At 46.4% G+C, this 15,949-nt stretch overlaps 1 protein-coding gene across 1 annotated transcript in view; it reads left to right on the top strand.

Moving 5' to 3' along the window:
• Positions 1-468: 468 nt before the first annotated feature.
• Positions 469-15,949, top strand: part of TP63 (tumor protein p63) — a 107,600-nt gene continuing 92,119 nt past the window's right edge. The window contains exon 1 of the mRNA XM_072867109.1: positions 469-544. Coding sequence (XP_072723210.1) covers positions 483-544 — 62 coding nt within the window. The 5' untranslated portion in view covers positions 469-482. The remainder of the gene's footprint in view (positions 545-15,949) is intronic.

Raw genomic sequence — 15,949 nt, 5'->3', positions numbered from 1 at the left:
AAAGTACGATGAAATTCAGCACGGATGCTGCACCCAGCAGAGGAAACTCCGGCCATCTGGAGACGAGGATGACCAGCGGCCACAGCAGTTTGCAAAATTGCAAGAGCTGCCAAAATTAAACTGTGAAGTCAGGCGGGAAGGCAACCAATGACCGGCGAGATCAGAAGTTCAGAGATGCCCCAGATGAGCTCCCAACAACAAGTGCGGCCGACGTACACCGAAGTTTATTAAGGATGTTGAGAGGAGGGGAAAATATCCGTGCAGAAGATGCCCAGCTGGCGTGGAGGGACTGGTGGTGATGCTCAGGTCACTTGATGAATCCCATTGGCCAAGTCCCTGGGAGATCCCACCCATTCGCAAGTGTAAAATAAATCTCTAAAGTTGTACCTCGTGTACCACTTGACCTTATTGCTTTTAGCCTGCTGGCTTTATATCTATTTATTTTTTATTTTGATTTGTACCCAAAGAGGGGCTCAAAGGAAATGAATTTTGAACCGGCACCTTTCACCACCTTGCAGTACTACCCTGATCCCTGCATCCAGCGGTGAGTCTCTGAGCATGACGTAACTCTCTCCTATCATAGGTTTGATCTGAGTGTCTTGTGTAATTGTTAACTTTTCTGCTATCGTCCGGCGGCAGCTGGGCTGCACACGGAAAAAATGTGCCGCTCTCTTCATGCTCAGTGGAGCTTATTATTTTTGGCTTTCTAACAGGTTACTGTTTAATTATAGGCATCCGTATAAGATATCTCCCTTTTCCTCTTTGGCATTAGAGGAAAAAAAAAATATGACAAATAACATGAAAGCTGATAGTATATTTTTCCTGTGTTTTGGAGTGAAGGTTACTTGTGCTTTGGGTAGTGCAGGAATTGCTTTAGCTTTCTATAGTGTGTTTATTTGTTCATTTAAATGAAAAAGCTCCTGGAAAGAATATGAGCTTAACTACTAAGCTCTGAGATTTTTGGAATTTAAAGGATAAATAAATCAGTTAAAGGATCCAAAGAAGAAAAAATTGCCTTCCAAGAGCGAGCCCTTTTCCAAGAATATTCTTTCATTTTGTTTAACAGCCAACACTAGAGCCTGACAATCACTCTTATTTTAGCTTTGTTGTTACGCTGAGTTTTATAACTTTCCAGCAGATAAAAGAGCATGTCCAAACGAGGTATCACGGTATCACATTGTCAGTTTGTTTGTTTCTCCCAATAGAAGATACTATATTTAAGCATGTAAATGACATGTAGATGGTATTTTTCCAGTCGTAAAGTCCAGAGAGGTGAAATCCTCTCAGCGCGGTCACTTGTTGAGCTACTTTAAGGCTAGTTTCTGGCTGCGTTTTGAAAAAGCCCTGGCTGGTGTCTCACCAAGGCATTCGATCCCCAGAAGGGTTAACTCTTAATTCTGCATCCTCTGCAGGGTGCTGGGGAAGGCTGCTTGTGTTGCATAGCTGTCTGCTGAAGAAAGGGCTTGGCCACCATCACCCAGCCCACAGCATTATAGGCAGCTTTGTGGTCTCTTCTTTTTTTTTCCTACTATTATGATTTGTTGCAGTGTTTGTGGGGTATTTTTTTCCCCCCTTAATCCACTGGGTGCTGGGTGCCACTGCTGTGCGACAGTCCTGGGGAGGAGTGTGGAGACCTGGCAGCGAGGAGGGGCTGCGTCTGGGGCCAGCGGAGGGGAAGGAGAGGAGGGGAGCTGGGAAATAGCGCACGGTCCTTGGCTGCGCTGCCGTGGTAGAGGAATGTGGAATGAAGCTGGGGGTATTGGTTTCCCCGGTGAGACCTTCCACAACACGAGCCCCAGGGCTGGCTGGGCACACGCAGCCCCACTATGATCTCTTGCAAACCTGCCCAGCACTGCTGACCCCAGTGGGGATGTGTGTGTGTCCAGGAGAAGAACAATATGAGAGAGGTGCCCATCCGGGAAGGTGGATTCAGGCTGGTGGCAGTGGGGTCTTTAGCAGATGAAGAAGTTTCAGTGGCTGGAAGCTACAGCTGGGCAAATTCCCAAATAGAAAATTAAAAAAAAAAAAAATTTGGAAAGCGTAAAGATGCACCAGGAAGCGTACCTGAGCTCTGGGTCAGCTTCTCAGCCCCTGTGAACTCCTGCCAGTCACATCCCATCCCATGTCAAAGAACAGGTTCATAAAATTGGCACTGCGGCTCAAGCAAAGAAAACCAAACAGCTGGAGCAGGAATTGAAGACAAAAAATTCTCTTGGCTGTATTCTGTAGAATTTAAATGGGCCTTTCTCACCTTCAAATCTGCATCCTCCAGTAAGTCAGGCCTTTCACTAGAAATGCTTTTCCTCGCCGCTGCCTCAGCAGTGTGATGAGTTAAGTGACCATTGCGGTGTGGGAAGCCTCAGGACAGCTTGGGACAGATAAAGTTTGTAACACCCCTCAGTCATAAAACCTGATCGAGATGTAGCTTAGAGTAATAACGTGTCTCAGCTGTTATGCATGTCTGTTTACATGAGCTGAGACTGGCATTTGTCCAGTTATTAGTGGCTGTGCTCTGCCACAGGTCAAAATTGGCTGAGAGTCGGTCCCAGAGATACTTTCTCAGTCTGAAGACATAGATGGTCTTCAGCTTTAAGCTCCATTGGTTGGATATTCATGATGTGCTGGGTGACATTCGTCTGACTGATTTAACAAAATTTGATAGTTTCATAATTGCATTTATTTTACACAGTTTGAAACACTTTTGCTTTGATGTGGTCAAAGTGCTTTATTTAGCTAACACCAGTGTGCTTCTTTACAACTTTAAAATTACATCTAGTAATAATCTAAGCAGCAAACTGATAACGTTGAGTGAGGCATGCTGGCAAAATAACAATAATGAAAAGTGTTTGAAACCCTGTTAAAATGGGCGGGGGGGCACAGATTTCCCTGTAGGACTGTGTGGAGGGCGAAGCAGTTATAAATCCCAGTTAGCTCTAAGATTTGTGGTTTACATTTACCCTCTGCTGTTGCTTCATCCATTAATCTCTTTACTTTGGGGGTGTCGGGCAGGCAGACAGCATGGGAGCCAGCTAAAACATTTCCTCTGTCAAGAGGTGAACACACATCACGCTTAGGAGTGTTAACTAATGTGCCATTATAATGCTTGTATACTTGCTGCCTGTCACTTCACAGCAGTGAAACTATGTGCTGCTGCTATGGTATATCTAAACAACACAGTAATTCATTGCCACTGATGAGGAAAAAATAGCTGGGTGCCCAGACTCCCAGTGCTGTGTGTTATTGTTCAGACCACTCCAGCCTCTGTCTCAACAGCCCGTCTCTCTCGTTTAGATTATTTATTTCTTTGTAAATGTGGGCATTAAAACAAAAGCACCCCCTGCATCACACAAAAGTACAGACAACTCAGCTGGGCCATGGGACAGCATCCTCCTCCTCCTCAAGGCCCACTTGTTGCTGTGGGCACTGGAGTTTAGTGCTGGAGCTGCAGCCCAGCTAAGAAGAGGGGTAGAGGGCCACTGGGTACTGACGGGGATGTACATCCCTGTGCAGAGGTGAGGGATGCAAATGTAGTGTGCGAACATCTGAAGTGAGCTTGGAAAGGTATATGCTGAGTGGGTTCATCTTTTTTTCTTCTAAACAGAAAGAGCTAAGAAATGCTAAAATTCAGCAACAATGGAGTTGAACAAAAGCCTCACTGTTTTTCTACTTCTGCTTCCCTTATAAAGGGTTTTGCATGAAATGCTTGAAATCGGTGACAAAGCAGGCTCAGTGCTCTGTCTCCTGGGCCTGGGAAGGTGCTGCTGTAAGACAGAAGCACGTGCGTTGAAGCACCAAGTCACTGACCCCCACGACTACTTGTTTGGATGGTACCGTGGGAGCTCATCCTGTGCTGCAGAAAACCCAGGCCAGCTCTGAGTCATAAAATGAGCTAACTATCTGAAAAGGGCGGGATTACCACCTTCCAAGAAGTGCCCACCTAGCTGCAGTTGAAAGCTGCTAATGTAAGATGAAGAAGGCACTGTAATTATGATCAAAGTCCAGCTGTTGAGAGCTATGTAATTAGTCTCTCTCTCTCTCTCTCCAAAGCTGCTTTTTTTTCCAGCTAATGCTTGGTTGGGGGAGTGATGTTTACAGATAAGTTACTTGTGTTCTTGGAAATAATGGTCATTAGGCCGTCTTTTACTCAGGAGCTCTCTTCTTTTGGGGCTGTTGGGAATGCACCTGCTGGTGCACTGGACTATGGTCCTGCCTGCTCTGCTCACCCTTCTCCCCACGCCCAGGCTAATTGGTGACCTCAGGATTTTGCATCGCTGATGTGCTGAAGGTGTTTGCTGTGGCTCACTCCTCCTTTTTGAATGAAAGGCCTCTCACACAAGCCGCTCTTTCCTCTTTCATTTCTGGCTTTGTATTCTCAGCACAATGCGATACAGCCCAGCCTCCCAAATCTCACTAATAACAGAGGCTTGAGGAACAACCCTAAAATCCTCTGGTCCCTGCAGCATATCTGTGCTGGAAACCTGGTTTCTCAGACATAGTTCTGGGTTTTGGGGGGGTGTGCCAAAAGGAAAAATCAATCAAGAAAAAAAAACCAACAGCTAGGTATGTAGAAAAAAATTATATTTTTAGAAGAGGATGAGGGAAGCTGTCAGAAGTTAGTTGGGGCATGGAAGGGAGCAGAGGGCATGGGCCATGGCAGCATCATCTACTGGGTGCTGTATCTGGATGGATTTTGGTGAGCAGGGTCTAGCTCCAGCCAGCCAGAACTCCTGGATTCAAAGGGATCTTTTGCTGGGAGCAGCGCATGTGTCACTTCACCTTTCTTCATTGGTTCCCACACATATCAAACAGGGCTGGTAAACGGACTGCAATTATCAGATAGGAGTCTCGCCAATGTTAATGCTTGCAATGCAGCACAAAGGTGAAAAACTCGCTGTACTCAGTGCTCATCATTGCTAATAGGCAGTAATGAAACAGCAGGTTTCCTCCCTTTGGGTTGGGAGGGGGCATGTTCGGGTAAAACGTGCTGGCTACCCCTCCTGATCACAGGCAGCCGTGTGCTGTGTCCCTTTGTGGTCGTGAATCAATGCTGGTGTAAGCAGCTCTCCTTTCACGTGGATATTAGCTGGGTGACATTGTAACAGAGCTTTGCTTAAGCTGTATTACAGGGTAATGTCTTGCAGGAGTGTTTCATCCCATGTGTAGGCTCTGCAGAATCCTTGCATTTGGGCAACTGCACGCTTTTTCTCTTGTACTATGCTTTGCTGAAGAATAACTGAACTCCTGCTATGACAGGGTTGACAAATCTTATCTGCCTTCCCCTTTGAGATGGGAGCCCAAATTTGCCATGTTGACAGAAAGACCTGAAGCCAAGTAAGGAAAGCCGTGTGACGTGGTATAGATCTATTTGCAGAAACAGCCAGTGATACAGCAGGTACTTTCCAAAGACTCAGAGTGGCCAGAAATTTTCTGAGCAGCTTGTGGTGTGCTCAGAGCAGCCGGTGACTTCTAGAGGAGCAGAATTGTCTCCACACAGGAAGGAAAGGTGGAGGAGAGCCAGGGGGGTGTGTGTGGGGTTTTTTTTTATTGGCCTCTGTGAGCTCTCCTGTGAGGTGGTCACCTTCATGGCTGTGCTGTCACCCCTGGTAGAAATTCCATGGGGGAGGGTCCCCAGGTAGAGCCAGACACACGCAAGGGAACAGTGTGAAGTGTGCTGAGACACAGCTATCACAGGGTGGTCTTGTGGGTGGGAGGGCTTTGCAGAGCAGCTCTGCAGGGAGGAGGAGATGCTGCCCGCATGGGACCTCTCAGCTGCCCCCGGCACCTCGCTGAGGACACGCGCTGCTGGTGGTGAGGAGAGGAGGGTATTTATCTTGTCTTTGAGGTCTGTTCTTTGGTTGCTCTCCTTTTTTTATACTACAGTCTCATCAGAAGATGGGATTAGAAGATAGGATCTTTGCAAAACACCACTCGAGCAGCATGGCAAACCCTCTTCAGTTCTTTCTTCCTGGCAGAGCCCTTGCAGTCTGCTCGTCCCCGCTACCCTCCTCCATTTTGTCCCTGCTGGACCTCTTTGCTCTGTCAGAGACACGTCATTGTGCTGAGGATGTCACAACCCCTTCACAGTCCTTGCCAAAGACAGCACTTTTATCTTTTCCTCTTCAAAACGGTATGGGCCCCTCAGAGTGTCATAAGAAGATATATGTCTGCTTGGAGGTCCTTTTAGTGCTGCTTAAAGGATTAAAGTGGAACCAAATCGACCATTTTCTGTTTTTCCTAGATCTCAAAGGACTGGAAGGAGAATATGTAGTCTTTCACGTGGTCCTTTTTACTATGAGGAGAGAATACCTAATTCATAGGATCTTGCTCAACTTCAGCTTCCAAAAACACTGAAGAAATTAAAGAAGCAAGTTCTCAATAGCTCATCTGTTCAGAGATGTTTAGGGTGTTCATGGTACATGTTTAAGTATAATCCCCTGCTGATTTGCATGGTACCTTCTGCTGCAAGCTAACTTGCAATGGCTCCTCTCAATAAACACAAGGATTTCTGGCCTGATACAGAGCAGAAGGGTTCAGCTTCAGTTTTGGGAAAAATAAAATCTTTTGATGTCCAACCAGTGGCCAAAGGAATACTGAACCCTTACAAAAAATGTCCATAGGTGTCACAAAGCATGGGGGAGGAAGGAGGGTCCTAGTTGAGGAAGAAATCAAGGAAACTTGGTGCTTAATTTGGTGCCTGGCTCTAAGCTAGTTATGTACTTATGTAAAAACCTTCATGGGAATTTGGGCATTGTGGTGGGAACCAATGGTTCACTGCCATTCAAATTTTAATTTCCATTTAATTTTAAAATTTTGTAGCCCATGATCCAAACTGAAATAATCAGAAGGAAAATGTTTCACTATAATAGATTCCTGAGGTCTGTTTGAGTAGGCTGCTGATAATAGATAGATAATATCCTTCTATGTGCTTAGACAGCTTTGTGAAAACATCTGTATCTGTTCCTAGGGCTTACTTGGGCGTTTTTGGTGCCTGTTTGTAATTGCTTACTACTGTGTAGCAGACCATCTCCCCACAGGATTTTGCTACTGAGTCATCTCCAATCAGGTGTTTGAATGCCACAGGTGGCCCAATGTGAGAAATACTGATGCATGTAAGCAAGGGGAATTCGGTTAGTGCATAGAGCTATAAAGAGAACAACCACCTCCAAGAGTGAGAAGGGGGAAACCCTGCAGTAAGTGACTGGGGGTTCAATAGGCTCTTTGCAACAAAAATAAGTCTGCTTACAAAGCCTTGCCCTGGGGGGTTCAATGCCTGTCTAGTTTAGTAGTGTTGATATGCACCTAAGTCAATGCATGCTGAAAAAAATGCATGGAAAGAAGCTTGCAGTGTGCTGGTGAGCTGGATGCTGCAAGCAGTGGCTGTTGAAGTGTGTATTGCCAGCAGTGTCTGCCTCTCAAGTGAGAAGCAGGAGCCAGAGCTGGTAGGGCAAAATGGTGGGATTGCTGTGTTTGCTGTCAATGGGGTCTCTGAGGTGGCTGTGACAGCTGTGAAATCGTAGTTCAGCTGGCTCTGAGAGTTAACATGGGCATTAAGTGGTCAAATATTACAGGATTAAAAATATTAACATTAAACAACAAAATTCCTTTATACTGCCTTCCGAGTTTGGTTGCTCCTATTTGTGAATTTTCCTCTTAAAATATAGAGGCTGGAAACTTCATTCCTGTTTTTGGTGGAATGGGAGAGTGATGTATTCATAGCACTCCAGGAGCTACTGCTTTAAGATAATCACAAGCAAAAATCATAAATCGCATTAGGTGTGGCAATATATTGATAAAATCATAGGGAGCCAACCCTGTAATTTCTTAGCACCAGGCACAGTTGCAAAAGCGAAGATCCTGTAAGTTACTCCAGGTAGCGTTCCCTTACACACCAGCGGTCTTTCTGGTAAACAGTTGACTTGTTCCTGTCTTCCAGGACTATAATCTGCTTGTAATTATTTGTCCTTCATCTGCCTTGTCTTGCAGCTATTTTGTGACACAGAGAAAGGTTTTTGCAAGTGCTTTTATTTTTGAGAGAAGGATTCTCTGCCCTTGGGCTTAGCAGCTCTGTGGCAGGCCAGCTATTGCTACATGCTAAAAAATGCAGCCAGCATGGTACTTAGCAGAAGACTTCATTTTCCCATAGGAGTATCACTGGTGGCAGGGATGGGGAATGGAAGTTATTGTTTATCATCCAAAACACATCAGATTTAGCAGGTTGGCTAGGGGGGGTAACAGGTGTGACCTTCAACCAAATTAATCTTACAGGAATCTGCACCTAACATCTGCTTTGGTGGTGTTTCTGTTTTGCATTTTAATTATTTACTGAAACACAGGATGTTGGTGTTTACAGTTTCCTGCTTCTAAAGAGTTCTGGGGACTTTCTGCATTATTGTGATGATTTATTTTATATTTTTGTAAAATTCAATCTTCTTGAGAGAGGGACTTTGTAAGTCCCCTAAGCAGTTCATAGAGAAAAGAATTTGTGTAACTAAAGACTGAAGCAGCTTTCGTAAGAGTAGGTGCCTTAGGGAGCCAAGAGTCTTACCTGGCTCAACTCAAAATGTCATGGGTCTCTTGCAGCAGACAGTCTGAGACCTTCCTGTCCTAAAAAAGAATCATGTATTTCATGTTCTCTGTCTGGGGAAGCTGTCCCTCTCCTCTCTGACTATATTTATATGACTAAATGCCCTGCCATGCATAGTATCCCAGGGCTGAAAATCAGTGTGGGCTGCATGATTTCTCTTGCTTTGCTTCCTCCTGGTGGGGGACCATGTTGAGACCTGTGTGGGATGTCCCCTTGCCAGCCTCTCCCTGCTGCCTCCTCACAGCAGCCGAATTTGGGGAATGCCTGTCCTGTATTAACTGGGACAGCAGCAACTCTGTGCCTGCTGCTCCTTGTGCAGGGGTGCCCAGCGCCTTCCCTGGGGTCGTAGCTGCAGCACACCAAGCACTTGGGCAAATAAACCCCAGGAGCTGCTGGGAAGACCCTGGCAGACAGAGGATCTGATTCCTTCACACATCAAAAAGGCTCAAATATCATCAAATTTAAAATAAACTCTGTTCTTGGCAGAGCGTGTTAGTGTCCTGGGGAACATATGCCCTTAATGCTACTGATGGTGATACGGCGCAAGCAGGGAAAAGGTTGCTTGCAGGAAACCTATGCCAGGCTTTAAACAGAGCTCAGAGCATGCTGCAGGGCTGCAACCCCAGCACGAGCAATCGGGGCTGCAAGCACAGACAGAAAACCCCGTTCTGTGTGTGCCTCTGCCATGCTGCAGAGCCTGGGTATTCCTGTTGGTTTGGCCCAGAAAAGCACACTCAGTTCAGTGGATGCAGTTGTAGCAGAGGTGGGAGGGAGCTGAATCCTGTATCTCTCATTTTGTTTGTCTCTGGAAGGTTTTGGATGGTGTCAGTGCTCAGGGAAGGTTTGGAGGGGATTGAAACTTCCTTACCAGGGAGAAGAGAGGCAGAAGCCCCTTATTCTCTCTCCTGCTGGCCAGAAACATCCCAGAAATGGTGTTTGGTGCAGGAGGGTGAGGACAGGTGCTCAATTTAGCCCATTGCCAAGACCAGATCTGAGAGCACAGCCCCCCGAGCACCTCAGTCCTGACCCACAAATCTACACCCAGCATCTTCATCCCAGGGACATGGAGGGCAGTCAGACACCTGGAGATTTGATCTGGGTTTACCTGGTTTTCCAAAGTCCACAGTCATGTGTTGCAAAAGTCTCCTCGTTCTCCACTAAGCCGTGCAGCAACAGGCTGAATGAGGCACACACATCTTGTGGTCTGGAGCAGCTGCATGCTGCACTGAGTGTTCACAGCCTCTATGGAGCTGCCTTAGAAGGAATCCATGTAAATGCATCATGTCTAACAGTAGAGTCACTCTGTCAGTTCCCATACACTCACACATACAGTTCTCTCTATGTGTATCTGCCACTAAATAGAGAATACTGTGCTTGAAATGACCTATTATCTGCTCACCTGGGTGCTATCTGTATACTATGGCCTGGAGCATGTAAATCTTCAGACGATGCTTCATCCCTGCACTCCCTGGGAGAAGTACTGAGCCTGATTTCATCTCTGCAGGCATGAGCATTGCATATGAGATGATGTTGGGTTCTGACTGTGTCTTTTAAAATAGGCACAAACTAATGTGGTTTTTTTTCTCTAGTTTACCCTCTTACTCTTTGGGAGAAATACTGCTCTGCCTTTGCTCCCTAGACTATAACAGTTGCTCTTTGCACCACATAATCTCATTTTTATTGTGTTAACAAGCAAGCCAGTCAGGAACCCAAAGAGATCTCCCTAGCAGCTACCCAGCACAGTGCATGTCCCTGGTTTGGGGGACTGGCTGTGCTCGTGGTGAAGCCTTGATCTGGGGGTTTCTCTCAGATTTGCTTGGTGATGTACTGCCTGCAGCTGGCACTTGCTCTGATGGCACACAGTCCTTAGGAAGAGATGAGCTCGGGACATTTGGTGGTGGACTGGACTGTGGGAAGCTCAGCCTAGACCATGCCTAACTTGTCCACGCTACCTAAACTGAGAGGTTGGGATCAACAAAGCTCACAGTCATTTCCTCTCCAGACAACCCAGAACTCAGGCCAGGGCCATGTCTGAAAAGCATGCTTGCACGTAGATCAGGGATAATACACAAACCAGACCTTGAACATCCAGCAGCGTGGATGTAGCTGAGGTCTTTCCTTGCTGCTATACCCTGGCTGCGAGTGGAACTTTTCTGTTGGTACCTTTATTTCCCACCCCCCCCCCCCAGCTCTGGCCCCTGTCAGAGTCTTGTAGTATCTAATGAGAGCCAGTTCCTGACACCCCCACTGCCTTTCTGAAGCTCTGATGCGCTTGGCTGAATTATTTTACCATCTGTAATAAATAAGTAATTTCTCATTCTGTGTTGTGGTCTCTGTATTGGTGTGATGGAGGTAGACTAGTGAAACTTGAGAGATGCTGGTTGCACTCACACGGCAAAATTTCAACAGACAATGGTTAAAAGAAGGAAAACCCAGGCCTCCCCATTTCCTGTGGGAAATACTGAAAGCAAGCTCCTTGTAAAAAATGAACAACGACGAACTGCTGTAGATAGTGTTATTGGGTAAATGCTGTGCTCACAGGAAAAATACTGATGAGCAAAGCTCAAAAGGAGGGAATTTGATTCAGCAAGACTCAGGAAGGTCAGATTTCTGGCCACTGCCTCTTCAGAACTTTTCAATTTTCCTTATTACATACCTAAAATCACTACAGAACCGTAGTGGTGAAGGTCTGTAATAGCTGTATTTTGTCATGACTGTTATCTCGTTAAAATTACCTCGCCCACTCTTATTTCTGGAGCTGTTGCTTTCTTTTCTTTTAATATTCCCTGATGCTGCAGAGATCTGGATAACTGGAAAGGATGTGGTTAGCTGTTTTAGGCTGCTTTGGGCATTTAACACCTGCCTTTTTCCCCCTCCTCCTCCAGAAAAGTTGAGGGCTCTCCCCATACTGTGCAGCAGAACACAACAGCGGAGATCTCCGAGTATCTTTATTCCCTGGCAACCCGTAGATGTGCCCCCAGGCACCTGCTGCAAACCATCACTGATGGCAGACGAGTGGGTTATGGGGTGATTTTGGGTTGGGCAGTCCCCCCGGCGGCACAAAAGATGGTCCCTGTTGTCTTTAGTTGTAGCTGCAGCTGGGCAGCAGAGGCTGGCGTGTGGCTGAAGGCAGCACCGACCCAGCAGGAGACCCCTCAGCAGAGATCTGTGGTCGTCCCCTCCTGCATTGAGGGGAGGAAGCATCACTCCGTTTGTCCTGCTGTAAGACTATCAGGGCTGGCTAGCTGACTGCAAAAAGTCTTGTGTTGCGGTACACTTTGAAAGGTAGACCCAAATGCACGTTCAGCTGGGTATCTAAAACTGGGCAAATCATCTCTTGGTTAGACCAAAGTGATTTTTTTTTTTTAAATGGACTTGAAAATGTTTTGTGGCTTCTGAACAGTTTGCCTGTAAATTTTATCTTACAATACTTATTTTTGGACTTGGCTTAAAAATACCTCAGAATTTTGAGGGCTGGGCCTGGATTTTCCACTCGTGTTGCTTTTGAGAAGACTTTCTCACTGCAGTAAAAGCTCTCGCCTCTGCCTGGCAGCTGAGTCCTCCCTCTCCAGATGGGCACTGCTTTTAACTATCGCTGCAAATAGGATTGGGGAAGGGATTGACTGGAAAAGTGAGTTACAAAATAATACAGTTGCAACTCCTTTTTAATTGTTTTTTGTTTTAATGTTTTTTTAAAAATGGATGGAGATTTAAATTTTCTTTTATTACTTAAATTTGGAAAGTCTTGGGACCGTGTTTCCCTGGAGGTATACTGATGGTCAACAGGTCTCCGTGTGCTTTACAAATTTGGTGGCACTGCTATACCAGAGGAGTGGAAGGGCAAAGATGGACAGGCCACCCAATGGCCAGGGGTTGAGCTGGGTGTCCTGAGCCCCAGGCTTGTGCTCTAACTCTGGGCTTCCCAACATGGGTTGCTCAGGCTCCTGGGTGGTTTTCTGGAGGTTACGAGTGCTCTGCACCCCAGACTGGAAAGCACCAATTGCAGTGGGCAGGTGGAGGAATTGCTGTGGCAGTGCTTTCACCTTGATCAGAGCTTCATCTCTCTCGGCCCGTGCTGAGAAAGGGAGTGGGTGTCAGGGCTGAGCGGAAGGGGAGGGGATGTCCACAGCTGGGTGAGGAGGTAGTTTCCAAGGATGGGTGAGAAGGGGAGGGCGGAGAAGGGGGTGTCCAAGGTTGAGGGGGAGATAAGAGAGAGGTCTGGGAAAGTTCACAAGATGCTGAAGGAATCCTTGGAGGGAAAAAAAAATCAGGAAGACTTTGCTCCAACAATTAGGGGACAGTTCCTCTAGTGCTGGTGGAGTGATTAGCTGCCTGAAGCCCTGAGGACAAAGAAATGCCTCTATTATGTAGAAGTGGTCGCTGTTGTCAGGCTGATAACGATGACATGTAGATAGCAGATGTGATGAGATGTAGATAGGAGATGCAGTGGGTTCCCGGGCTGCGGGGGTTGCTGATAGCGTTCTGAACCCATTCTGCTTCCAGAAGCTGTTCCCAGCAGTTTTCCGGGAGCAGGCCATGCAGTGCCCAGTGTGGGAACCCCTCGGCACGGTATCACTGGGAATGCAGAGGGAGCCTTTTTCTCCCAAAGGAGCTCTGCTGTCAGCGCTGGAGCAGGGCACTGGTGTGGGGCCCAGGGCTGCGGTGATATAACGTGCTTTGAGGGGCTGCCGCAAAGCTGCAAATGGTGCATCCACTGTGGGCATAGCCTTACTCAGGATGACTCTAACTGAAAGACGATGATGAATGGAAAAAAATCCCCCTTGTGTTTTTCAGCATAGTGAATTAGGAGGATCATTCTGTGCAGCCAGTTTCACTTTCTTTGATATAGGTCAGTCTTGCCCGTGCACTGAAGGCTCGAGTAAAGAGGAACCAGAAAGCCAAACCGTCCTTTCCTACCCCTTTCCATTATGCTCACACACATACACTTCCAAAAGAGAAATTTAAATCACGGGGAGATTGGGATGCACTGTTACAGTAAACTCTAGCAGAACACAGAGTTTGTATAAGACATGCAATCAGCATTCCTCTGAGACAGAATTGCTGTAATTCCTCTAAATATCATATATCTCACAGCTGAAACAGGGTGTGCACAATACAAGTGTCATTTGCCTAGACTATAGGAAGAAGCTAATAGTCCTCCGTAGGCTGTCCTCAATGGATGCTGTAGGACACCGGCAATGTCACAGAGCCCTTCGCCACTGTCACTCCCGGTTCCTTCTTGTGTTCCCCATATCTCCTTGGTTGGTGGCTACTTCTGAGATCAAGGTTTACCCTTCGGGCAGTTAGCTTCTTTCATTTTCTAATGCACGTCTGTGTGCCACTGGACCACTTTTCTCTCAGCTGCCCCTCCCCATAACCCATACTGCTGTCCACATGCTTTTCAGAGGGGAAACATCTGAAAAATGCAGGACCTGGGAAAAAAGAATGGACAGTTGAACCATGATGAAAGTTATATTCTGTCTCAAAAAATCCTGTGTGTCAGTGTTTGTTATTCCTTACATTTGCCCTTCCAAACCCATGCATCCATCACTCTTCTTCTGGAGATATTTTACAGGACTAACACATAGGAGCAGTGTCATATGGGATGAAAATCTGAAGGATTTAAAGAAGTCTAGATTTTAAAAAGCTAAATCTGAAAGCTGGGCTGGAAATCTAAAGGAGAATAAATACTTCTGAGTGCAGTTCTGCAGGACCTGCCTCTGCCGGGATGGGAGTCAGTCTCTCTTGGGCTACCGTGAGCCAAGACCTTGGAATAAGGCATGAGGCAGAGAAAGAAATGGGAAAATGCACAGTACAGTGCAGTTCATGCTAGGAAGCAGGGCTGCTTGTGATGAAGTAAACACAGAAAGAGGCATAGATAGAGGTACAATACAGATCCCTGAAATTCAACAGCAATCTTCTCTTTGAGGGGGGTGAGAGCCTGCCTGTCTACCCATGGGCTTCCATTTTGCCCCCCCCCCTGTTTATGGCAATGAACCTGTTTGATTACCAAAGGTCTCTAACAGGTGCTTCCAGGGTGTGCTCTGCCAGCTGAGGGTGGCTGATGCAGCCGTGGGGGACAAGTGTGCTCCACGCTTCGGGGAATTCCAGATGACACTGCCTGCCAGGCACACGCTTGTCCCGTGCTACCAGACCCCGCTTCCTTCTCCTCTTGCACAGCTGTGAGCTTCATTAGGTAGTGATGTCTACAAATCACTGCAGTGTTAAAATGCAGAGCCGGGGGGAATTCCAGCAGGACAAGGGCTGCCAAGTTCCTCGAGTTTTAACAGTGCAGTCCGAAAAGAAGCCCCCTCCCCATTCAAGAACTAAAAATACAACTAACGCCAAGGTTCAGGCAATTAAGCGTAATGCTCAGGAACTTTAAATCATTTGTTTACCATTGCTTTTGATGCACTTCAAGGTGTAACTGGAGAAGGCAAGGACCAGCACATGGATTGGGATTGCTGGAGCTGGAGCTGAGGCTGCCAACTTCTATGCTCTGTGATTTACTTCTCTATGCAGCCCACACCCCATGACGGTTGAGAGCTAATATATTAATCTGTGCATGAATTAAGGGTTGTTAAGTGGTTAACTGCTGTAAGCATTCAGGAAGAAAGATTAGTTTTCAGTCTGGGCATCTGGGTTTGAATTCTACTTCCACCCTGAACTCTGAGTGTGGCTTAAAGCCGGTCACAGCATTTCTGCAGCCTTGATTTTCATTCCTGGGCATCAGCGTTTTGGCGCCTGAAGATAAATGAAGTTTGGGGGTTTCTTGCTCTAGGAAGTGCAGTGCATAGTCTACTGAAGAAATTAAGGCCTTTTTGAATTTCCCTATCTAGACATCCAAAATCACTAGTTCCTTTTGGAGCAGCACCAGACTGGGACTCAGGTGACCAAGGCTGTATTTCTGGCTGCACAACTGGCTTGCTGAGTCACGATGTGTAATCCTGTGACCTCCTGGTGCCTTAGTTTTCCCACAGGTAAAATGGGAGTAATTACACTGTCTTCCTTTGTAGAGCACTTTGAGAGCTATGAATAAAATGAGCCATATTGGATATCATTATTTAGACATTATTAATTATTCTTTGGGTTCATTTGTATAATGTGGAAGTGTTTTCCTCATAAGAGTAGTTGTTCTCTTTGCATCAAAGTTTCCTAAGTACTCCGCTAGCAGGTCCTTTAGAGGAATATATCTTGTGAAAAAACAGCAAAATCTGTAGCTTACAAAGAAAGACTTCTCTGGCCACATCTGATTGTCCACTGACTGAGGACTAAAGACCCAGTGATAGAAAATTTTACACCATTGATAGATATTTGGTGGGGAGAAGCAGAAAGCAACATCCTGTAACTTTGGTAACAAGCAGG

Source organism: Ciconia boyciana, chromosome 7, assembly GCF_034638445.1.
Source record: "Ciconia boyciana chromosome 7, ASM3463844v1, whole genome shotgun sequence".
NCBI classification, from domain to species: domain Eukaryota; kingdom Metazoa; phylum Chordata; class Aves; order Ciconiiformes; family Ciconiidae; genus Ciconia; species Ciconia boyciana.
The sequence above is the reverse complement of the archived record's forward strand: the minus strand, read 5'-3'. Positions and strand labels throughout refer to the sequence as shown.